Here is a 25,355-nt window from a genome sequence, read left to right on the forward strand (position 1 = left end):
CTGAAGATAAGTTTGGATCAAGCTGCTTGATATTAAATTTCTAATGATAGAAATAAAAGATTAAAAAATGTAGGGAAAAAGGAAGGGGAAAAATATGAAAGCTGGTACTACGACTTATTTGTATTTTTGTGTTTTGTTTCAAAACATTTTCTTAGAAGCTTTTTTCTGTGAGATGTTTTTATATACTTCTACATACATGATTTGTGGGAGGAATATTAATATGCTGATAAAAATAATTGTTTTATTTGGAAGAATAGCTCACTTGTGATCATTGTGGAAGGACGTGTCTCTACTTCTATTTCAAGTGAATTAGTATCTCTTGCAAACTAATTTCTTTATCACAGCAACTAGCTTTGATTTGTATGAAAATACACAATGTTATTAGTGTAGCAAGCAACTATAAATTTTCATAATCCTTAGGACTATTGCTTTTTATTGTGATTAGGACATGAGAAGTGTTAGGTAGACCTCCTGATACCTCTAGACTTATGTGCTTTTACAAACAGATATAGAAACAGATATATAAATTGTTTTTTAGGCTAGGTTTTTCTTTTGTTGCCAAAAAAGGGATGTCTCTGTATGTATGTGTGAGGAGGTGATTCAGCCGACTCACTGCTAAGAAATACTCTCTTTTTGCCAAATCCAATGAAGATAAAGCAGCATGGTTTAAAAAACAGGTGGCTGGGTTAAATGAAGGTGCCTTTAGCTGTGGCTTACCTCACTTGTCCAACCTCACATTCAACTGTTGTGTCTGCTAGGGTAGTATGGCATTAAAATTAACAATTTTTAGTTTTCCTAGTGTTTTAAATATATTTTTCCAAAAAAAAGTAAGTCTTAGGAATTAGAATAAGTTAATAAGATCATCAGTTAATTTCTTTATAAAAAAAATGTATTTGTCACTGTAAAAGCCTGTCTCCTCTTTAAAAGCTATTTAGTAGTCTTTTTACTGGTTAAAAAAAAATAAAGATAGGGATTTTTTTTCTTCACATTCTTTCTTCCATGCTTTTGCTAAAACCTAAAGTTTATATCTTTAAAAGTCATTGTAGTATTAGAGCTACAAATATTTTGTATATTTTACCTTTACTGCAGCTTACTACACTTAGAGGAGCAATTTTAGAAGATGCTATACCATCCACTGCTCGGCATGGCACAGCAAGAGGTCTGCCTCTCAAAGAGGTACTAGAATATGTAATACCAGAGCTGAGCATTCAGTGCCTGAGGCAGGCTTCCAACTCACCCAAAGTACCTGAGCAGCTGCTTAAACTGGATGAACAAGGGGTATGTAGTACATGACTTTTCTTTAAAGACTATTCATTTAAAAAAAAATTCTTAAATATTTTGCAGGCAATTTTAATAAACATGGATCTGTAATGTACTTTACTGTAATTCACTTTCTTGGTTTTGGAGATACTTGTGTATTTATTGGCAAAATGAGCTTTGCTTTTCTAAGCAAATTATTTTTAAAATACTTTGCAGATTAGGAAAAAAATTATTGGTCTATGGAGATTCTCTTTAGATGAGTGAGTGAGAGAGATTATAACTAAACTTCTAACATTGGTAAGAAGTGATTTGCACAATCTGTATTTGCACTTCTAATGTGTACAAATGCTGAATGCAAATGAAAATGCATCTAACATTTTATTAACATTGTGTATAGGTAAGGAGGCAAAAGGATATGGTGTGTTAAGTCTCTACATCTGAAATCTTGGGTTGTTTTTTACGATAACGTTTGCTGATTAACTTGCATTAGTCTTACTAGAATAGAATGCTTCTGCGTTCAAACAACTGAAATTGTGATTGAGACTAATGAATTAACTGCATGGCAATGAAATAATATTCATATGGCTTAAATTTGGAGAGAAAATGGTGAAGCTTATTGGGTTCAATTGAATCTGCTTCATTCAAAGCTAGTGATTAAATTCATAGCTTCTGAATATTTTGTGAAGGACAGGCTTGTGATGGCTTCTAAATCAATTTTTTGAAACAAACTTTTTAAAAAATGTTCATTTAAAGTGAAGATAGATACTGACTTTTGCCTAGAAAGTACAATCTGTTAAAAGTTGAATCAGCTGATGGATCCAGTTGATTATGATGGTGGTATAATTAATTTTTTAATGCTAATTCATTTTTGAATGTAGTGATTGTGTCTAACATTGATGGTGTCTGCCAGAATTCCTTTGTCTTCTCTTGTGGCTTAACAATTGCTCAAAATAAAGTAAATGTAGACAAAGGAAGATAATTGCTTTTTTGGGTGGATTGTTAAGCTAGTTTTGTATGTATATTTTACTGCTTTTATTCACTGTAGTCTTTGAGGAGGACTTTTAATTGAAAATTAATTTTGCCAAATGTCCTTATTTTTTTCCTGTGTTTTCAGTTCTTCTGGTAAAACAATAAAGGGAAATCAGAAGCACTCAGTTCTGAATCTAGGAGTTCCTCACGTACTGTTGCTCTCTGTCTTTCCTGTTTGAGCTCCAGACTGAGTTTAGGTTAATCTAACAAATAATATTCACTGCTCAGAGGGGCAGTATGTTCTAGGTAGTATAGAGTACTTTTTTATTTGGCCTGACCTGAATATTTCCCAAACTCCCTATAAGCATTTCCCCAAAATTGGAAATGGAGATTATCCACTGAACTGAACAAAGTAGCTCTTTAATCATCAACTCCTAGTTTTCAGAAACAGCAGTACATAGCACTTCTTTTTGTTTTGGGTGATCAATTCTGAAAATTCAATCCTGTTGTGAAATGGGCTGTCACCAGGCAAAATGTAATATTAATATATCTTATGTGATGCTTATTGTGAGATAATTACTTGAACATAGACAGAAAGCTGTGCATAGAACTGGCATGAGATCAATTTATGTTTTTAATCCTCTTATATACTTGATGCTTTCAGTTTATTAATCAAGCAAATATAAAAAGAGTTATGCTTGGAACTGAAGGTGATGACTGGCTCAAGTGCCATGAATTTAAAAATACGAATCATGATCTAGAGGATTAATACTGTCACCAGAATAATACTCATTTTGCATAACAGTGTATTAAATGTTTGCATAGTTCCTCAGAAGACTGAAGACTGTTTTGGTGTTTTGATTTAATTTTCTACCTGTTTCATAGTATTCAGTGAAATCTAGTATGAATTGTGGAGGAAATGTGTGGCCAAAACTATGTCTCTAAAATGACAGTAGAAAGTAGATGCAGATTGGATGGTTGGCCTAATTTGAATATATAAATAAAGAACCTACATTTTCCCAATTTATTCTGGCATATGATGGTCAGCATTAGATTTGGCTGTAAATTTACAAGAAAAGTTAACTATTTATCTATAACCTGGACAGGATTTAATTTTAATTTTTTTTAACCTCTCTCTAATTCTCCCCTAGTTCCCCCTCTGCACTTCTGCTAATGGTTGTTTATTGTATATATGCTTTTTGGTTCCCCTCACAACCCTCTGGAAATGTTCACTTCTCTCTAGGCCAAAGGCTGAAGTTTACAAAAAGCCCAAAGAAATTAGGAGCTTTGGTTGCAGTGATATTTAGTGGCTATTGAGTGTCTTATCTCTTGAGGTTCGTTGCCAGAAAAACTCTAAAATATTCACACCATGAAAGTCAACAAGTTGTTGTTATGTGATAAAGAATCTGCACTGTACAAGAAGAAAACAAGATGCCAGGATTCAGTAGTGAGTGATTCTGAGTAGAACATAGTCACTTTCAGTCAGGAAGGACTGCTATGCACCTTTAATACATATCATATACCCAAGTAGCTCAGTGGATTTAGAAATTATTTTCTGATGTCACGTGATTCAATTGTCCTCAGTATTAAATTAAACGTAGAATTTCTAATTGAGAAATCATGAAATCAGAACCATGTCTGCAATTATTTACTTGAAAAGACTTGAATAAGCGTGAGATACCATTTCAAAACCAGCAAACTTTATCAGTTTTAAATATTCTGAGTTTTTCATGCCAGTCAACTGCACCACATAAGAAGATCCTGCCAAAGCTCATTTAGTTACTTCTTTCTTAGGCACTGACGTTCTAAAGTTACCTCAGTTTCTGCTTCTGCACAGCCCCCGTGATCTTGACATTAGAGTTCTTTTGCTTAAGTCTTCTAATTTCGTAGTCATGAGTGCTCCTAGCACACAGGTAGGAGGTTCAGATTACTGCAAATGAGCTTCAGCTGCTGCCTTGTTCAGGAATAATGGCATTGTTAGAATCAAATTTGTACATAATTGCATAGTGTTTACAGTACTTGTCCGTGAAGTGAAAACCCAGGATTAATTCCTTCCTTGGGCTGGGGAGTTTCAGATCCTCATCTTCAGTGTCTCCTAGGACAACGTTTAAACCATGAGATGGTAGGTTGTTCTGGAAGATAGAGGTATACTTCACTCCTGTTTGGAATTATATTGGTATTCATGAACAAATTCAGGAATGACTGGTCTCCTCAGAAAGAAGGAAGGAGTGTGACAGCATATTTCTAGACTGAATATTTTGCCCAGGTGCTTCTTTACTGTTAGTTGTTGCCCCTATTGTTGGTGGCTCAGTTAGCATTTAACTTCTCCACTTCTCAATTCTAGTGTGAAGTCAAGGAAATTAACTTAAATTCCTTGTGGGTTAAGCTAAACTCTTTGACACAGAGCTGGGATAGAGGTGGCAGTGGGCTCACAATCATTTTAAGTCTTGCTGGGAAGTGTCAAGTAACAGCACTGCTTCCTGCAGTCCAATGTTTATATGACCAGTTCTCTTCCAGTTTTCTCCACGAAATGTTCATGCTAGCTTTCCACTGAATAAAATAGTCACCAATGTGCAATCTGGAACCTTTTGTTAAATACCTAACTCTCTCCAGGCAGTGCTTCAAAGTGGGGCTCACCAGAGAGGCAGGAGGGCTGCCATCATACATTACTCTTATTCCTGCTGTGCTGCAGGTTTTCTATACCATTAGAGCCAATTCTGTAGTGTGCATTGCCGTGAATATAGATCTGCTAAATCACAGAGTTAGACCTGTTTGTACTAGTTAAAATGAGAAGAAATTGTCCCACTGACAGGCTTAACTTCATAGTAAGAAAAGAGCTCCAGGCCCAGTTGATGTTATGAAGTGTTTTGTTATTGACTTTAATATTCTAGCATTTTCCTGTTAGTTCATTTTAATACATTTAGACTTTGGGAATGAGATTCTTAGTGTCAGTGATTCTATCTATGGCCTTCAAAAATCTTCATCAAGTTGGACATCTTGGGGATTTTTTGTGTGTTGGTTGGCAAATAGTTAAACTAAGAACGCTGTCAAGTTAAATCTTGAATTGCATGGGAGACAAAGAATACTAGCTTAAAAAGCAGTAGCATCATGAAAACACGGAAGATTAGGTTAGTAAAAGCATAGTGAAAGCTTTTATTTCTCCAGGGGTGATGAGGATTTGAGTAGTGGTTTTCTTCTTTTGGTTTGTGGTTTGTTTTTTTTTCTGAATTGACTGTTGGCAGCTGCCTTATGTACAACTCTCCACTTATAATGGAGAAATGCTGCATTCATTGAAGAGGGAAGGCTAAGGATTATTAGAAGTCTAGAATGATATTTTTGACACTTTCTTCTTTTATGTATGTGTGTTTTCTTCACTTGACCTTTTGGTATTCTCATCTTGTAGCTTTTCCTCAAAATTGCTGTGGTAAACATCGATGCAGTAGCATGTCTGTGGATTTGAGTTTTACAGTATACTTAACATGGCAGACCATGTGTTACATATGACTAAGGTGAAGCAGACTGTTCTTGTCACCTTTGCTCTAATAGGAATATATACAGTCTTTGCTTAACACACATTTTAGAAACTAATCCTGAAATTTAAGAGAAGTCCACAGCTGGAGAGTTGATTTGAGTCATGAATATAGATGAATGTCTTAAGGGAATCTGGTGTGACTGATGGTCTCTGTCAGTTTGTGACTCTCTATAAGCTGTCAGGTAAGAATAATAGGACTAATCCATTCACATGGAGGTTTCCTGTTTGTCATCTTAAATATGCATAAAAGCTAAGAAAACCAGACAATACTCTGCTCAAGACGTAATAATCTCTTTTTGTACTTAACTTTTTGTAGTTTTTATACTTATTTTTTAATAGAAGTAATTTATCTCTTTTTAATGTTCTAGCATTGGGACTCTAGTTTGTTTAACAAAACTATTTAACTGCAATCTGATTTCTAGCTTGAACTATACTTTTGAAAATGGGGAATAATTTTTAACAATGGATGATTTTTTGAGGAGGGCAAAAGATTACATATAGCAGAAATTGCTGTTCTGAGGGCCTATTTTAACTGTAAAGGGTAGAAATAAGGGAAAATAAGCTCACCTTGTTATGAATCTGAGAAAGAAGACAGTTGCCAATTAAAGTTCTCATACTATCACATGCAGTAGAGTGTGCTTTTATAGACAGCTAAGTCAAAAGTCTTCATGTGCTGCTTTTATCTGTGTTTGGATAGTGACAATACAGTTTTCTTTCAGGATAGTTGTTGGGGGTTTTTTGTTTTGTTTTGTTTTTTTTCTTTCTATGGTGACTTAATTTCCCAAATCAGAACACTTTTTTTTTCACTTTCAGATAACTCCTGACAGGGATTATAACAGTGTTAATATTTTAATTGTTAATATTTGTTTTTAGTATTGACTTTCCTTTCCTTCTGTAATTTTTCCTTTCCTTTTTTTTTTCTATTAATTTATTTATTTCAGCTGAGTTTTCAACATAAGATCGGTATCCTTTACTGCAAAGCAGGCCAAAGCACAGAAGAAGAAATGTATAACAATGAGATGGCAGGACCAGCTTTTGAAGAGTTCCTTGATCTGCTGGGCCAGAGAGTACGGCTAAAAGGATTTAGTAAATACAGGGCTCAGCTAGATAATAAAAGTAAGTATGTTTCCAGCCTATGGTAGAAACTATAGTTATCCAGTTGATCTTCTGCAAATCCTATTTTGTCTTTTCATGCTCTTGACTTTGGGTTTTGATTAGTAAGATTATATGGTAAATGGGGAAGATGAAACATGTGATAAGAGCATGTATCACACCTTGTCTGAAAGGTTATTTACTTTTTCTGTGGCATTAGTAGAACTGAAAATCAAAGCAACTTATTTAATATATTTGCACTTAATTAAAATCATACTATGTGAGTGATATTGTTTATATATTTCAGAATTTCCCAGCTACACTTTTAACTTCTTATCCTTAAAAAGGCAAAAGAAAAGATATGTATTTTAAAATACGGAGTCATGACAAGGGACCATTTTCCTTATGTGAACTAAACTTTTGTGCTTCTTTTCAATCAACATGCATATTGATGTTCATATTTGGGGAGCAGTGACATTTTCTCAGTTTTCTAGTTTCTCACGCATGCCCAGTAAACATGTTATCATTTGGCAGTTGATAAATATTCATCTACCTAACCACTGTGTTATTACTACCATTTCCTCAGGTCTTTCAGTTTCTCTAAGTGCAATAGTATAATAATTTAATTCTACAAATTTGTTGAGTTTTGTAGCAAAAATAGAAACTGAAGTATTGCTGTTAAAACAGTCAATGATATGTTAACACACTTCTTTATTATCACTGCTTTTCGCTGCCCTTAAATTTAACTTAACTCATTCTTAGTTTAATGTAGTTTTAACAGATTTTTGACAACTGATCACTATGAGCTCCGATCTATGGATATCTAGGTATTAGTCTACGTTATTGTAACATACTATTTTTACAGATATACAGACTAGATATAAGGAAGAATTTTTTTATGATGAAGGTGGTGAAACACTTGAATAGGTTGCGCAGAGAAGTTGTAGATGCCCCATCCCTGGAAACATTCAAAGTCAGGCTGAATGGGGCTCAGAGCAACCTGATCTAATTGAAGAAGTCCCTGCTCACTGCAGGGGGGTTGGACTAGATGACCTTTAAATGTACATCTTTTTTAAGCTATTAAATCCTGCTACTTGTGTATGTATTCTACTTCTCTAATCAAATGGGAAAGTTCCTTGAACTGTTAGAGATAAGCTGCCAAGAAGGATGCTTAGAAAGATGTACTTAAAAGAAATTAAGGGAAGATCTTTTTTTCTTGCAAGGGATATTTTCACTTTCAGATAGTCACAGAGATCTAGGAATCAATGAGTCCTCTTGTTTGCTTCTATGTTCCTCCTGCCACTTGATTTAGCCTTTTTCTTAGGAATCTCTTGCATGTTTTTACTACTTCAACATCAGTCTTCGTTTAACTGGAATACATCTGGATTTTTATTTTTTTTTAAATGGTACATTTGAACACTGATTAGTGTCATAGTCATAAAAGGATTTCTCTTCTGTTATCAAACTGGTAGTGCCCTGATGGACTGTCATCTCCTGTACAGCATTAGGAAAGAGACTTAATGATTCGCATTAGAAGTTGGAACTGTCTAGTGCATGTGCATTGTGGTTGGTACCCCATGCAGATAAACTACCTATAGGCCAGCCTCCAGCAGGAAATGAGATATGTGAAGTTGGTGATAAAACCTCATGCTTTTGCAATGAAGGGAGACGAGCTTTGCAACTCAAGAAATCTTTCACATTCTCCATCTCTAGTAGTGGTGGGAAATGGTGAAAAAACTGAGCTGAATCCTATGACAGTTTCTAATTGCAATTCTGTAGCTCTGTCAACCTGCCTAAGCACCATATCTATTTTTATTAACATTATTGCCTCTTTCTTAAATCCATCCTTGTTTCACTTTAATAATTCAGGCTTGGTAGAGACTGTTGCATCCTATTTCAGTACAGAATAATAACTCATTTTTCAAATTAATATGTAGAAATAGTTATTAACACACTGTGGATGTCAGACTTCTGGGATGAATTGAGAAATAGAGATGAAAAATTCAAGGGAGTAAGAGGTGTTTTGGTTTTGCTTTTTTTTCCCCAGAGCATGGTTGAATATTACCTAGTAATTTTTACATATGAAAATATATGCTGGTCTGTCAAGCAAGTTCAGATTCTATGTTTGCTATGCTTCCGTATGAATGTACATTGCTGATTGGCATTGTGTACGTATCGTTCAGTGACATAATTTTAATGTTTTGCTAATACTGTGTGCCATTAATGATATTGGCCTGTCGTGGTATGTTCTCATAGTTTGCAACAAACAGAATGGAATTAATAGAGTTCACAAAGATATAGTCTTCAGTTTTACATTAAATGTACAATACTGAATTAATTATAATCTTTTTTTCTGTTTTACTTGTTTTTTTAATATAATGGCACAACAAGTATTATTGCATGTCATATTTATAATTGGATAATACAGTGATCTGACTGCCTGCAGGTTCAGAATAGTGTAATAATGTCATCTCTAGTAGCTACATTTTTGGTAGACATAATGTTTCAGTAATATTTCTTGCTCAGTTTTTGAATGGTTCATGCTTATTAAGTTTTTCTATTCTCAAATGTTTGACTAGCTGGGGGTTTTTCTTTAAAAAGTTTTTTTTTTTTTAATTTGTCCTGTTTATTTAATATTTTGATAAGTAATTAATTCATCAATTTTTTATGGAACATGGAATGTAGAACGTTCTGGTGGGTTGACTTGTCTGGAAGGTAAGCCCCCACCCACTTGCTTGCGTACTCACCCCCCAACAGGAGGGGGGAGAAAATCGGAAGGGCAAAATCAAGAAAAACTTATGAGTTGAGTTTGAACTTACTGAAGTATTGAAGACAGTTCAGTAAGTGAAGGAAAGAAAGGAAAAAAAACAACACCTTCCCCCTCCAAAAAAAAAACCAACAAAAAACCAACAAACCACCACAACAATCAACCAACTAACCAACAAAAAAAACCCCACAAAAACAAGTGATGCAGAGGCAATCAGTTGCCACCTCCCATCAGCAGACTGATGCCCAGCCAGTCTCTGAGCAACAGCTAGCACGGATAAACTGCCCCTGCTCCAGTTCTACTGCAGAGCATGACATTATATGGTATGGAATATGTCTTTGGTAAATTGGAGTCAGCTTCCTCGCTGAGTCCCCTGCCAAACTCTTGCCCACCCCTAGCATGCTCCCCGGGGTGGTGTGGGAGATGGCGTGAGAAACAGAGAAAGCCCTGGTGCTGTGCAGGCGCTATTCAGCAATAGCGAAAACACAGGTGTGTTATCAACACTGTTTTGATCACATACAGAAAACACAGCACCATATGGGCTGCCATGAAGAAAATTAACTCCATGCAAGCCAGACCCAGTGCAAATGTGAAGAACATGTGGAATATATTAACTACAAACTCTTTTCTGCCCTTCTTTAGTGCATTTTTAATGGCATGCAATTCTAAATCCCAACATGAAGAAATAAGAAAATTAGAGGAAACTTTACCAATTCAACTCTATATAATTTGTTCAGTATATGTTCTAAAATGTATCAATCTACTAGAAATGAGGAATTAAAATATTATTATTGGAACATTAATATTCTCATTTGTAATGTTCAAACTTTAATTATGGATGATATTATGGATAAATTGGATTATGTTTGCATTTAACTTCCTTATACCTGTAAAGAGATAAATGAAGGTGAAGGAAATTAAGGAAACATTGCAAATTTATATCTACAGAGGAATAGTGCTGTTTCACTTTCATTTGGTAAAAGGTGCTCTTCTGCAAAAAAAAGCAGAAATGTTTCATAACTGAAAAAAAAGTTTAGCCAGTTTTTCTCAAACTTTGTGAAATAAAATTAATGTTCGGAAGGGAATGAGGTGCAAAAATGTCAGCCCAGACATGATTTTTTTCACTAAAATTGTCAGCAGAGTAACGTTTGTAGTAGCAACTCTTATGTAAATTTAACAGTTACGTAAATTTAATCGCAGTGGACCTTAGTAGGTGTTCAGTAAAGCATCTGTTGAGTTAGAAGATTTCAGCTTACTTAGTGTAAGGGACTAAATTTCAGAAGAAAAACTTGTTAGCTATTTCCAAAGTCAAGGTGCTAAATCAAAAGTGTTGAACTAGGTAGGATGTTGTATTACGAAAGCACTGATTTAAGGATAAGGAATCTACCTTTCTGTAATAACTATTTAAAGGGACTGTTTTTTGCAATATCTGTTCAAGATAGTTTGGCTTTATTTAATGTCTAATTGCAAAAGGAGTCAGGGAGTAGGGTTGCTGAGATCAGTGCAGTTTAGGCAGGTATTTGTATTTCACAAAGTAATTTATTTCCTCCTATCTCTTCAAAACTATGTCTCTCTAAAATGCCATGGAAAAATTATAATGGAATTATATTTTCCACAAAGATTTTAAAATAGAGGAGTGCAATAATGTTTGCTTTTTTAAGCAACATATAAGTAAGAAACTTCAGTGGAAATTATGCTCCCTATTTCTTATGCAACTAATTTATATTACATCAATATTAATAAATGAAGTTAATTTTATTATTGTACAAACATAACTGATGAAGCCAGTTGTAATATGAATGTGTTCAAAATTATACACACACATAAATATTTTCAGATTTAGGGGTGCAGATACAGTATAGTTACTGCTGAATTTTACACTTAAGTGTATGTTTATATACTTTTAACCAGAGAAGTAACATGGCCAGTCGATTTCTTTTTAGAATACAGTTACTATTTAAAACAAAACAGTGTGTGGAAGAAAGTGCTGGAGAATGTTTATTGGTGTAGATAATGTAAAATTATAATAAAAAATGAGTGAACATGGAAAAAGAGAAGAAAACTTGATAGTTGTCTTGACTCAATAGGAGATGCTCCCAGCCTCCTGCTTTAAAGTTAATTGTACTTACTTAAATAATCCATACATATTAAAGAAGGTCAATAAAAGGGATTAATTTATGACTACAGAGTAAAACTCATAATTTGCTGTAAACATTCTGAAATGCTAACTCTATTAATAAACTTCCTAAATAAAAGAATAAAAATATTGTCATATCATATATGAAAGGTATTTTAATAATTTTAAAAGATCTGAAAATTCCCAATAAAATTATTTGACATTGTACTACAATGTATTATATACATATTTTATGTTAAAAAATGTCTGATCTGCAGTGTGTGTTTTAATGTCAGATTTGAAGTAGCATTCTCAGTTTATTTTTAGTAAAGTATGGGATTAGTCAATTGTCCTTATTAACATTTTAAATAATGAAAATATGTAAAACTATACTCAAGTAGCGAAGTGTTTGTTCTTTTTTTCATGAAATGCAAATATGTTCAAAATTTGATCATTTAGGCCTCATAGGCAGCAAAATCTTTGGTCAGTTTCTTGCGAGACACTTCTATGTCGTAATGTGAGTAGATCTCTAGCTGATGCAAACTGGTTTTGTTCTGTTGAAAAAAGCTTTAAATTGCATTAATAGATTTATATCGTAGCATGCAAGGAGTGGTGTCCTGAAAAGTAGTATGAATGCTCTATTTTACTGACCTTCTTGTGATTAAACTTATTTTCAGCTGATTCAACAGGAACTCATTCCCTCTATACTACCTATAAAGATTATGAGTTAATGTTTCATGTATCAACAATGCTTCCATACATGCCCAGTAACAGGCAACAGGTATGTTTTTTAGCTTTTCGTTGTAATTTTGCATTATAAATGTTTGACATTGAGGGGATTTTTTGAAGTAATACTGATTTAAAACTGAATTGTTTTATATGAAGTATGACTCAATTGTATTTTTTCTTCTTGAAATATTATAAGGCATTAGAAATCTCATAGGATTTTTATACTATATAATTCAGGAACTTACCCTGTCTCCTCCTTTTCATGATTTTATTAAAAGGTAATGTTGCCTGTGGTGAATGAATTATTTTCAGTTTGGACTGGATTTATATCTTATGTATGTCTTAAACATTGAATGGAATGAAGCTTGAAAATAGTCTTATGGTTAAAATATGTATGTAATAAGATTTTTAAAACGATTCCCCTTAATAGTTCTATTACAGATCTTGAAATGTTTATTAATATGTCAGGTTAGTAATAAATGCTTAACTATATCCTTCAAGGTGACTGCTGGTGAAGACAGAAAACTGCAGTGTACTTATTTTGTTTCTGGAGAATTCCCTTTGCTTATATAATAATTCAGAATATCTTTAAAGCATTAAGGGTGGCTAAAAACCAGCACAGCATCCAAAGTGTGTGGTGCACCAGTAAGGTTGCTGTGTCTTGCCTGTCTTGGATATTTCTTGTGACTGAATTGAAAAGTACAAGCACATTTGGTACAATATATCAACATTAATACTTAAAAAAAAAAAAAGCAGTAGAGTTGCACATAGGTCAGACTGATGATAGCTCATAAATTTCTGTGCTACTACTCTGCATTTTTCTAGGTCTGCAGAAATAAGTGTTGGATTTATTTAGTTAGTTTTAGAATATTCTCTCATTGCCATGCAAGATATAAAGATTTCAGTCATTTTGGAGGGTTGTCATGAAATAAAGATGCTATCTCACTTTCTTTTTGAACAGCATACAAAAGATGGTTACTGATTGTTAAACCATATGTGAGTTGTATCTTTCATGTCTACACTATCAATAGGTCTTGTGAGAAGAAGAGAGATGTGTCAAGGCAGAAAGAAAAAGATAAAAGAAACCGATTAAAATTCTTGAGAAAGGATAAATGAAAATTGAAATAGAACAAAGTATATAATGTATTTATGTATTTTAAATAGTCACTGCATAATATTCTGAACTGTTTGAAGAACTGTTTCAAGTGAACAGTTAAGACAACTGCAAATTTTACTCCATTACACTTAGGATTTAGATGTGGTTTAAAGAAACTAAATTAGGAATCAAAAGACAGAAACTCTTCACCATATGAATAATATGAATGTGTAGATGACTCACATCTTAAAATGTGTGACTTTCAGAAGACAGAATGTTCAGCTATATCACACGCTCAACTGTGCCAATAGCTAGTAATCAAGGTATCAGATCATCATCACTGATTTGAGATTGCTCCACTTTTCTAAACTTTGACTTGCACTGCATTACAATACAAGATTAATTTAGTAAACACACTAGGAGTTGTTCTGTCTGTAATCAGTCATAAAAATCTTTGAGTGGAAAGCACATGTAAATAGGGAAAACTGTACACTATTAAGAAGATAAAATACACTGAATGAGCTTGCCTTAAAAGGAAAAAAATGAGTATTTTCATAGCTAATCACAGGCACTGACAGTAAATATGGCCTTATTTGGAGTTTATTACTTTTGTCGTCTTTCATGACTTCCCCTTGTTTGTGAGAACCGGATATCTTCTTGCCACAATCCACTAATTTTCATAATTGTTTGCTGTCTGTCATCTTCACTTCTGTGTTGCTCAGCCACCCCGTGTTACTGTCCTTTCACTTCTTCCTGTGAATTCCTTTCATTCTCATAGTTTCCTGACATGTCTGTCTTTATAGTCAGGTGCCGATTCTCGTGTATAGCAAAATCTTCCAATTTTAACTCCGTGGTTTTCCCCAGCAACAAGCACTCCTTTCCACAGTGTTTTAGCAAGCTCTCATTGTTGTCGCTTTAACAGGTTCAATAGTTAGTAGAAGCACCATGTTGTTATTTGCGGCTTTCTTGGGATCAATATAATGTGGCAGTTGGATTCCAAGTTCAAGTAGTATGCCTGTCTGAAGACCCACCACATTATTTTTTTGGGTGCTGGGTTCTAGCAGTATTTGCACAGCATGGACACTGTCTTAATGAAATGTGAGAAGCGCACCCAAATGACCAGAATTTTGCCAGCCTTAATGTGCGAAAGGGATCTATAATCATTGTTTCATTTTCTTCTATTACTGTTTAGTCCCAAAATACATACTGAAGCGTGAAATGTATCAACAGTGTTATTTCTCACAAGCTAGGATAAAATTCGATTAGGTCTTTTTCCTTGAGACATTTTAGATGCTGAAGACCACAGATGCAGTTGCATCAGTTGTGCTCAAGACAGACTTACAGGTGCTGTGGAATATGAATGTTGAATGCCTCTTCAGGGTTTGGCTCACTAACTCTACAAACCCAAGTAAGAGGAAGTTAGGGGCCATGGTAATTTTCCTTTTGGGTTATGTTAGCAACGAAAACCCCATTCAATAGTTATTTTTTGCTAGCATATTGTATATGTACTGGCAATGAGGTTATTGCATCCTATCCCTGTATCCCTTGCTTGGTAATGACTGAACAAGGTATTGAGTCACTCTTCATCATCTAGGACTACGACCTTCAATGAGCAAGCACTGAGCATTGCTTAGATTCCAAATACCTGTGAGCCAAAAATAGGCCACACCAGAATTCTTTGTTGCTTCTTCCAGGACATAACTACGCCCTGCTTGGTCCCTGATCAGGACATCCCTCTAGTTTTAGAGCCAGCAGGAGATCCAAAGAGCAAGGTAATTTTCACTTTGGCTGCAACATAGGCTGGGAACTTTAAAGTCAACTGCTCCTTCCATAGGAGAGAAAAGACTACCAGTGCTGGTGTGGCCAGTTTCTTTTCCTTCACTGGCCTTTTCTTCAAATCCTAGTTCAAGGCTTTCCCCTTTAAACTTTACCTTTGCAACATCCCTTTCCAAATCATTCCCTTGCAAGTTTCCCGTTCACACATTTGGAGTCTGCTTGTGTACACATGGTCACACCTCATTGTTCCAAACTGGGTTCAAATAATCAGTTTTCGCCTGGTTTAATGAAAATGTAAAAATGAAACAGATATGCAATAATGAAATAAACTTGTTGAATTTAAGCTACTGTTAAAATGTTTGGGATAACAAGACATGGTTATATCAAACTCGATTTGACCAGATCTGATGAAATATCTTTTGCTGTTTGTTTCTGGTTTTGGTACTGGTTAAGAACACAAATTGAAAATAAAACTTTTGAAACCACTTATTTTAGAAATCTACTAAAATAAGTTTGAAGAATTTCTTATTTGACTTTTAACATTTCATCATTTAATTGAAGGAAGAAAATATTTCACTGCTATTTCAACAAGAATTCCTTGTTGTTTTGCAGTTTGACTAGGCAATTTGAAATTCCACAGAAGTGGGTAGATTTTTGTGGCTGGGCATAACCTCTAAATATGCTAAGTTTTAAGACAGTACTTTTCTTCAGAGATGCATATCTGAAAATTAAGAATTGAGTAGGTAAAATCTCAAAATTAATATAGAAACTATTATTTGGTAAAAAAAATTTTAATCTAATGGATTCTGCTTTTCTAACATAGTTTCCCTACCGGACTCCCCTTTACGTGTCTTGTATTCTTACATAAAACTTCACTGATTTCCTTTTGGCTGCCTATCGTACTTGACTGGGTTCATTTTCAAATTCTATCATGCCAATTTAGACTGATACTAGAATGATGTCGAAGTGTGTTTGATGTCTCCTTGCTGTAAGTAATCCTCTGTAATCTGTGCACCCTGTTGAGAGTTCCTATCATGCTCTGCATTGGCATGACTCTTAAGAGTATGTTAGAAAGGCAGATTAAAAAAATAATAATAATACAACAACCTCCCAAAACCCCAAACCTGAGCAGACCTCAAAATGGGAGAGGAAGGGGAAACTGAGAACCCAAAAAAAAACTTAGGAGGTAAAAGTTGGGAGGAAAATCTAGGTTATAGAATGGAAACTAGAGAAGGATTTCTTAGAAATCTTTTTGCTTTGTTCTGGTTTCCTTCAATTCCTTTTTCATTTTCAGTATGCTATCCTTATCTCACATTTCCCAGGGAAGTATGTATTCCCTCCTTCTTCTCCATTCAGTACTTTATTCTTTTCCTATTCCTTTATCCTATCCAGAGCACTTCTTTCCACCTTCTGGATCTCCCCAGTTTACCTCTCTGTCCTTTCCAAGTTCTTTGCATTATGATAATCTGCGCACAGCCGCGACTGTGCTTTGCCTTTGCATTGTGTTGAAGTTCACTGACCACTTATGCATGACAGTTATTTATAACAGTGTTACACTGCTTTTATTTTAAAACGTTGAAGAAGTCACTAAGATCTCTGCAAGCATGGTAAGGTTCTTAAAAATGATGACTTGACTTCCTATTTTTATGCCTCTTAGAGGTTTAATGTCTTGAAAAATAGTTTAGGGATAAGATATGGGAAATGCCATAATTTTGAAAAGACTAATTTTGCTTGTAAAATTTCAAACATTTCTAAGACTTAGCTCTTAAGTGACTGCTATTGTTACTTAAGCAACCTATGACGGCAAGCAGAACCTCCTAAAGAGGTCTACAAAAGCAGAAAATATTCATGAAAACAGTGATTGTCTTGAGAAATAAATAGAACTTTAAAGAGGACTTTGCTTTCTAATTTTTGTAATTTTGCTCTGTGGAAATGTATAGGCATAGCCATGAACCACTACAGCAAGAAGGAGTAATTGGGCAGTTATATAATAAAGGTAGAAATGAATCACCTTGTACCTCATAATTGGAAAGTTTCTTACAAATTTAACTGCGGTGTAAATTCCAACCTGTGAGATAATAATAACCTCCAAACATGAACTTGTGCTTCACTACTATGATCTAATTGTATGGTTCACTAGCTCAACAAATTAAAGTGTACCTGACATACTTAGTTCTGTGATCAGTTCTGTGTAGTGTACTTCTACTGTAATTTGTACGCAACAGGATTTATATCTTAAATTGCTCAAATAGCCAGTTATTTTGATTTTAGTCTTAAAAACCTGAAAACTTGACTGAGCCACATGACTTATACCAAATATTATTTTCTGTTCTTATATCTGTTTTAAAGTTTCATTAGAAGTCTTATTTCTTTAATGTGCATTTGGGATTTTGATTATCTTTAAAATAATATAGTTAGTAATACTGAGTGCTTTAAAATTGTGGCTTTGGCCCTTCTTACTACCTTTAGAATACCATCCTTTGTGTTATTTTAGGAGATATAATGAAACATACTTATGGGTCTTAGGCTTTAGCATGTGCAACTTTGCTTGTTTTGTTAGTAGCTAAAATACTAAGTTTTAATGGAATGGAGGAAATACAAGCAAATACTCTTTTATTAGAAAGATTATGTTCTGTAAAATCAGCTTGATAGAGAAATTTTTACTTGTTCGGTGGTACAATTTTCGAATAAATTTATTCTTGTGTCCTTTTTAGTTACACAAGAGCTAAGGTAAAGCTTTAAGTGTCTGTATGCTATTAGTTGACAATGCAAGGTCGTTGGCACACTTTGGCTTGGTATTTAAAACGTAGCACATGCTAGGCTACTTTTTTCCATCTGGTAATATACATGGATGTTTTATAAGCAAAGGTATTTAAGAAAAAAATTTGAGAGGTACAATATATTTCCATGAGGAAAGTGAACATCATTTTATTGTGTTGTTTTGTTGGGTTTGTTTTTTTTTCTTTAAGAAAGAGAAAAGTGGTCCCTTACTGCTGGACATGTTTTGTAGTTTTTATTGTGTTTTAGCCTGTAACAATGATTTAGTACTTTAAATTATTCCGTAAATATATTTTGATGATAAAAGCTACCAATTACAAGAATAAGTTTTTAATTAATGAGTTTCTAATAGATGTTGTTTCTGCATGAGTATTCTGTGTCTCAGCTCTGTTCCTCAAGTATGCAGTTGTTAAAATTTGTGATGAGTATTCATGATAATCCATTTAAAAAAAATTTAAATCATCATATACATAACATAAGGGCAATGTTTAATAAAAATACAACACAATAAAGGAAAGTTTATTGGGAAAGAAAAGCAATATTATGTTTTTCATATAGAATAAAATATTACACTGTAAAGAGTGAACTGTTGTACAGTTTTCTGGATAGTGAGAAATGTCAAGTGATGTAACTTTTTTTTTATTGCTAAGTGATGCACTAAAGTAAGAGAAATATATTTTTCTCATAGAATAAAAGAGAAATGAGCAGAAATGATGCAGAACTAGTGTGGGGATACAAGAGAACTCACTAGTGTTTTTGTGAACTTAGCCCAATTTCCTTTCCCTGTCTTTTTGCGGTTCAGTCCGATATCCTTTATCTGTAGCTACCCAGAATATGATTAATTAAAAGTTATTTCTGAAAAATTAAGCTTCATTTATTTTGGTTTGGGTTTTTTTTTTTTTCTAAAATGAAGAAATTGTAATTATTTTTTCATAACTAATTTTTCAATGCATGTTTCTTGTCTAGCTGCTAAGGAAAAGACATATAGGAAATGACATAGTTACCATTGTCTTCCAAGAGCCAGGAGCACTTCCTTTTACTCCAAAAAATATTCGTTCACACTTTCAACATGTATTTGTCATAGTCAAAGTGCATAATCCTTGCACTGAAAATGTGTGTTATAGGTGAGTAGAGCCTTATAACTATTTAAGTTTGTTATTAAGACTACAATGGAACTGCCTCTTCTAACAGTTTTGTATTTCCTAGAGATATTATGTATACAGTTTTAAAATTTCTGCTATATTTTCTGTGAGTTTGAAACCCCAGCCTCCCTTGCACACATCTAGAGTTATGGGGCATGGTTTGTAGAATTAAATACATATATGCAGGACTCTGTGTTGCTGATTTATGGGCACAAAACGGGGATATAACAAGTTAGTGAAAACAAGTTTTGCAGACATAGCAATAGGAATTAGTTTAGGATTGCACATTTCCTTTTTCAAAGAAAGTGATGTAAAATAAAGTATTTTAGAAGGCTGTTAACTTGTATAAATTCCTGAGTATGGCAGTATGACACCAGAATGAGTCATGGCCTTTAAGCACATGAATGAGGACTTTAGGGGAGTGTAAAAACATCTCAAATTTCAGATGACCTTAACTTGCACATTTAAGTTACTGCATCATGAATTCTAGCAAGGTAACTGGGGTGGAAGCACCGTTCTGAACTGATTGGGAATTGTGCAAACAATGGTAAGGACTTGAAGCATAACAGTGCAGATTTAGCATGTATAAATGTTATTTATTCATTGTTTAGAGTGAAATTACATTGTGAGGTTGGGTCATGTTGGTGTCTTTTAGAACTTAAACTATCTTTTAGAACTTGATTTTGTTTTACCAAATGATGTCTGTCTGTCATCCCAAATGTGATTGCATTTCATTCAAAATAGTAGTAGTTGTTCATAGTTTGCACAGTATTTTGGAATCCTTTTTCAGTTAACATACATTATGTAGATATCAATTGTAGGTATAATTGTATCAATGAGAAAATATTCCTATTTCTTTAACATCTTGCTGTGAACTGTCCATATCAAGAACTGCAGGTATTTTGAAATTTTACGAACATAGAGTAGGCAACTTAAACAGCTGCAGAACACTCCCATTATAGATATATTTGACAGTGATACTTTGTCTTCACTCTTCACTGTAGCAAAATGTCTGAGGATTAAAGTAAATTCTGTTTCTGTTTATATATTTCTTAGTTTTAAGATCATGCAACTGAGTGACAACTGAAAATAATAGTCAAACTTACATAAAAAATAATTTTTAAAAATACTTCTCTAATGTCTCACAAAACATTTTTATATTTATTCCATTAAAGAAAGGAGACAGTGACACCCTGAGAAGTCATCCTTGATATTTTTTTATGTCGATAATGTCTTTTATATATTTAAAAGAAAAAAAAAGCCATTTTAAAACAGACAACCCAATCAGTTTTCTTTGATGTGTCTAAAATGTCTGAAAATTGACATGTCAAAGCTAAACCCAACAGTGTAAATGGACCACATAGGTCACAGTTCTGCTTATGATCTGATCTTTTTTTTTCGGAATTAACCACTGTCTTTTTTTCTTTCTATTTCCAGTGTTGGTGTTTCACGATCAAAAGATGTACCTCCGTTTGGTCCACCCATTCCCAAAGGAGTAACTTTCCCCAAATCAGCAGTCTTTAGGGACTTCCTTTTAGCCAAAGTTATTAATGCTGAAAACGCAGCACATAAGTCAGAAAAATTTCGAGCCATGGCCACAAGGACACGTCAAGAATACTTGAAAGATCTGGCAGAAAACTTTGTTACCACAGCTACAGTGGATACTTCAGCAAAGTTTAGCTTTATTACTTTAGGGGCAAAAAAAAAGGAAAAAGTGAAACCAAGGAAAGATGCACATCTATTCAGTGTTGGAGCAATTATGTGGAATGTGATTGCACGAGATTTTGGCCAGTCTGCTGACATTGAATGTCTCCTTGGAATCTCCAATGAGTTTATCATGTTGATTGAAAAGGAATCAAAAAATGTTGTGTTTAACTGCTCCTGCAGAGATGTTATTGGATGGACATCTGGATTAATGAGCATCAAAATATTTTATGAAAGAGGAGAATGTATTCTTCTGTCTGCAGCAGATAATTGTACTGAAGACATCAGAGAAATTGTTCAAAGACTTGAAGTAAGTACAGTTTCTAAACTGGAATTTCATTTTTTTTTGTGAAGAGTTGCTTGTCTACATCTCCTTTGAGATATAATTAAAAATGACGTATGTTTATACTTCAGGAGTGTTTCAGTCTTGAGAGAGCATTACAAACAATAATCCTCACAACAGCATATGAGATAAGTGTTATCAACCCATTTTCAGGGATGAGGAATCTGATAACCAATAATCTTGCCCAAGGCTATGGGTGGTTTCAGTGTTGAAATCAGGATTGAAAGGCTAAACTTTTGTCTTCTCTTGCTGTGCCTTTTCTCAAATCACACCTTTGTAGGTAGAAATAGACCTTAATTTAAAAATATACAAAATCTTAATGTGTAAAATATACTCACTTGGACTTTTTATAATAACCCATGTGAGTATTAGCAGAAAAACTTGTATAAGTGATTCTGCTGATCTGTTCCTCTATACTGAGCAACTGCAGGAAGTAACGAAAACTAGGCCAGTCAATGCCAGTTTTTACAGCTGACCGGATAAAGTTTTTCAAACAATTGATGGCCCTGTTAGCCCAACTGTCCTGTAACTATTTCAGTCAGTACAAATGAACTGACAGGAACTCCAAGGTAAAAGTGTTGATACATCTATTTCATGTGGGTACACTTCGCCCTCTGATTGTAATTTAAGTGATCTAGATGGTCTCAGTTTTGTTTATATTAGAAAGCCCAGTACTGAAAAGAAATCATTACGCTTATCATTTGCACACTGGAACAGCTGGATTGCAGCTGATGTTTTGGGACCTCTGTAGTTCTGCAGTCACATTTAGCATTGCTTGGTATCATGCTCTAAGTAATAACCTTTTTCTTCCAAAGTACAATTAATCTTTCAATAGATTAATGTCCTTAAACTCTTCTTGCTGCTATTATTATTATCCTTTTCATTGTCTTCAGTTTCACTTTCCTTAGACAGATATTACCCTTCTGAAAAATAGTCTACACATAGTTAACACAGATGGAAAACAAGATTCAAAGTTCTAGTGAAAAATTCTGCTGTCATTAGTGATGACTATTTCTTTTGCTGATTTTCACTTCGATTTTACAAAACATGGAAATATCCCAGTTGCTGAGGATAGATCTTTAAAATTCAGTAATTAAAAACAGAAAATGAAATAGTTATCTGTATTTACTTGAATGCCTCCTCCTTTTTACGGTCAGATTTTGGGTTAGATCATGACAAATTGGCTTTAAGCCTCAAAAATTAGGCATAATTTACAGTCAAGTTAACCTGAATATTAGCTTCAAGTATCTATTCCTATGAACTCTGGCAGCCTTCTCTCTTTCAGTGCCACCTATCCGACTTTCGCGTTGCTTAAAAGAATTAGCTGTCAGTACTTGTTTTAAAACTTTTTTCATCCCCATTTTTTACTTCATATTTTTCTCCTTTTGCCCTGCTGCTTCATCTCTTTTGAAAGCTGCTTATTAATGTTATTCCCTAGTTGGTTTGTGATGTTGAATGCTTGCTAAACAGTCCTTATATACATGTTGATATAGAAGCTCAGAGGTGACCTTTACAACCACTAAAAAGTATTTAAAACTCTGATTCCACACTTCATATGCATCCTTTAAAAACCTTTTGAGTGACTCAGAACACAGCTAAGGTCAACAAGCACATGTGCCAGCAGATGTAAAGATGAAAGCTCAAACTGTGACGTAATATCAAACTTCAGTGACCAGATGATTAACCCTCTTCAGTCACTAGTGAAAGCATTTCTTAAAGCCAGTGAGTAAAATGTTGCATTTACTGAATGAGATTGTCAAAGAAATAACTACATTTTATTGCCTAGGTTTAAATTATGCAGATGAATAGGAAACCTATCTGGATATTCAGATAAAGCAAAGATGTGAAAAGCTGAGACTGTAATTTTGGTTTGAGCCAAAAGAATCAGTTTGGGACTAAAATTAGATCTGGAATTAGTCAATCTAGAGTCAGATCTGTATTTGTAGGGGAGAATACCTAGTGACAGAAAGAAAGTGGATAGATAGAAAGAACAGCAAAAACAAACTATAGATTACGTGGCAGGCTGTGTTTCAAAGCAGAAAAAGCAGTGGTTCTGAGCTTTAGGATAACAGAGGATGGCAGAGTGACAGAAGATTAAACAAAAACCCTGAATGGATCTGTAGACAAGAATCCTTGTAGACAAAATTTCCTTAGAAGCTTATATACTAAAAAAACTCTTCACCTTCTTCATGGGACTTAGAGGAGCTCTGTCTTTTAATTTCATCTGTGTTAAGTGTATTCAGACAAGCTGGCTCTTAGTTCATGCACAGCCACATGTTCAGTGAAATGGCAACCAAGTAAGCAGAATGACCTGTTTTGAAGTGGAACAGCACTATGTTTTATGTGACATTACTATGTAATATGCAGTGTCACCTTTTAGGGGATATACATGTGGAGAACTTGATCTCCTGGATTCCTTTCCATTGTGAACAGATGAATCTTTGGCAGGAATGTGTATCTTCCTTCTCTTTTAACCTTTGAATATTTCATTAACTTGAAGAGATTTTGAGTGCTCTGAATTGAGGAAATCCATATACTTTGGCTGGTGAATTTATTCTGCAGCATTCTATAATTGTGACATAATGATAAAGAGGTATCTGTCCCCCCAAAAGAATATTGTATATTTCCATAAGGATAAAATTCCATCCCTCAGCTGGGCTCCTGACTCTAATAGCATGTTCTTCTTTTCACTGCGTGACTAAATATTGTGTATATTTTAGAAACTTGTGACAGAAGAAAATTAGTCGTGACTGAAGATGAACCTCAGAGCTGGAAAAAAAAAAAAAAAGAGTTAAAGCTTAGTGTTTTCAGCATGCCATATAGCTCTCATACTATATGCACAGTTGTAACACAACAGGAAGTTCTGTTTAAAATGGAAAGCTTCTAAAAGATACCAAAAACTCAGAGCTGAATAATGACAAAGGAAATAGATGGGTTTTTTCGATAGGAAGACCCAGAACATGGTTTTGTAAACAAAACCTCCAGACTGCATTTTGGACATCTCAAGAATGACTTTTACAGTTTAACTTTGAAGCCTACATCTTCAGAAATAATTGGAAGGTTTATGAAGTCAAAGTGCTACATTTTAAGTAGCCTAAATTTGCCAGGCAATGATTCTCAGGATATCAGATCCTTCTCCAATGTTTCACAACTCAGTGAAGATTAGCCCTTAATGAATGAGGGCTATCTGTCTTTCATTGCCTTGAGTTTATCGCAGGTTAAAAGCATGAGCGTGGCTCAGCTCCCTCAGATCAGCAAACTTACAGTAACTCATGGTTTTGTGGCACTTTGTTCTCCTGTGTGCAAGTTCTATTTTTTTCTGCTGAGCGGCAGTTATCCATATAGATATATTCTATAAAGGTAATAGTGCTTTAAAACGTACTCGGATACCGTGACTTTCAGTCATAAGTTACAGAAACACTCCAAAGTTTTTTCCAGTCAGCCATTGGATTGGGAAGGGAGTAGAAGTTAGGCCTCTCATCTCTGAGTCTGTAACAGACTTGGACAAAAAGTTTGTCTAAACAGGAAGTGTAAAAAGGAAGCTACGAAGGTTACTTACAGCTTAATATTTGCGACATGTAAGTTCCTTTGTTGATGATGGAGATGTACTTTCGTAATAGTTGCCAGTGAAGGAGACAGTCCCATCCATTCCCTGCCTGCCACCCCTTTGGAACGCTATTTTAAAAAAGCATCCTGTTTTTCAGCTGTATCGTATCTCTGATCTGTCTGCATGGCTGCACAAGTGCTAATGCGATACAAGGGAGAGCATAGTGGTAATAGGGTCTTAGGTCAGTTTAAACCTCCCATGAAACTGCACCTAGTCAACTGCCTCTGACTTGGGTAGTGAAAGGAGTGGTTTCGTGACAGCTTTAACCAGTCACAGTGCCAACATCTCACTAGCTGCACAGTCCCGCTCCCTCACCACGCAGCCCTGAATTAGATTGGGTCATGCTTCTGTGGGAAGCACACAATAAACTAGTGAGTGAGTGTCACGGTTTAAAGCTGGGCTGGCGATTAAACCTGCAGCAGACGCTCTCTGTTAACCCTCCCC

The 25,355-nt window shown here is 34.6% G+C and overlaps 1 protein-coding gene across 5 annotated transcripts in view; it reads left to right on the forward strand.

Annotated features, from left to right (window-relative positions):
- SIPA1L2 (signal induced proliferation associated 1 like 2) overlaps positions 1–25,355 on the forward strand; it is a 93,208-nt gene that overhangs the window by 8,539 nt on the left and 59,314 nt on the right. For all 5 annotated transcript variants that reach the window (XM_068422673.1, XM_068422846.1, XM_068423000.1 and 2 more), the window contains exons 3-7: positions 1,090–1,278; positions 6,703–6,877; positions 12,414–12,517; positions 19,082–19,239; positions 20,695–21,271. In XM_068422673.1, coding sequence (XP_068278774.1) covers positions 1,090–1,278; positions 6,703–6,877; positions 12,414–12,517; positions 19,082–19,239; positions 20,695–21,271 — 1,203 coding nt within the window. The remainder of the gene's footprint in view (positions 1–1,089; positions 1,279–6,702; positions 6,878–12,413; positions 12,518–19,081; positions 19,240–20,694; positions 21,272–25,355) is intronic.

Source organism: Nyctibius grandis, chromosome 1, assembly GCF_013368605.1.
Source record: "Nyctibius grandis isolate bNycGra1 chromosome 1, bNycGra1.pri, whole genome shotgun sequence".
NCBI lineage: Eukaryota > Metazoa > Chordata > Aves > Nyctibiiformes > Nyctibiidae > Nyctibius > Nyctibius grandis.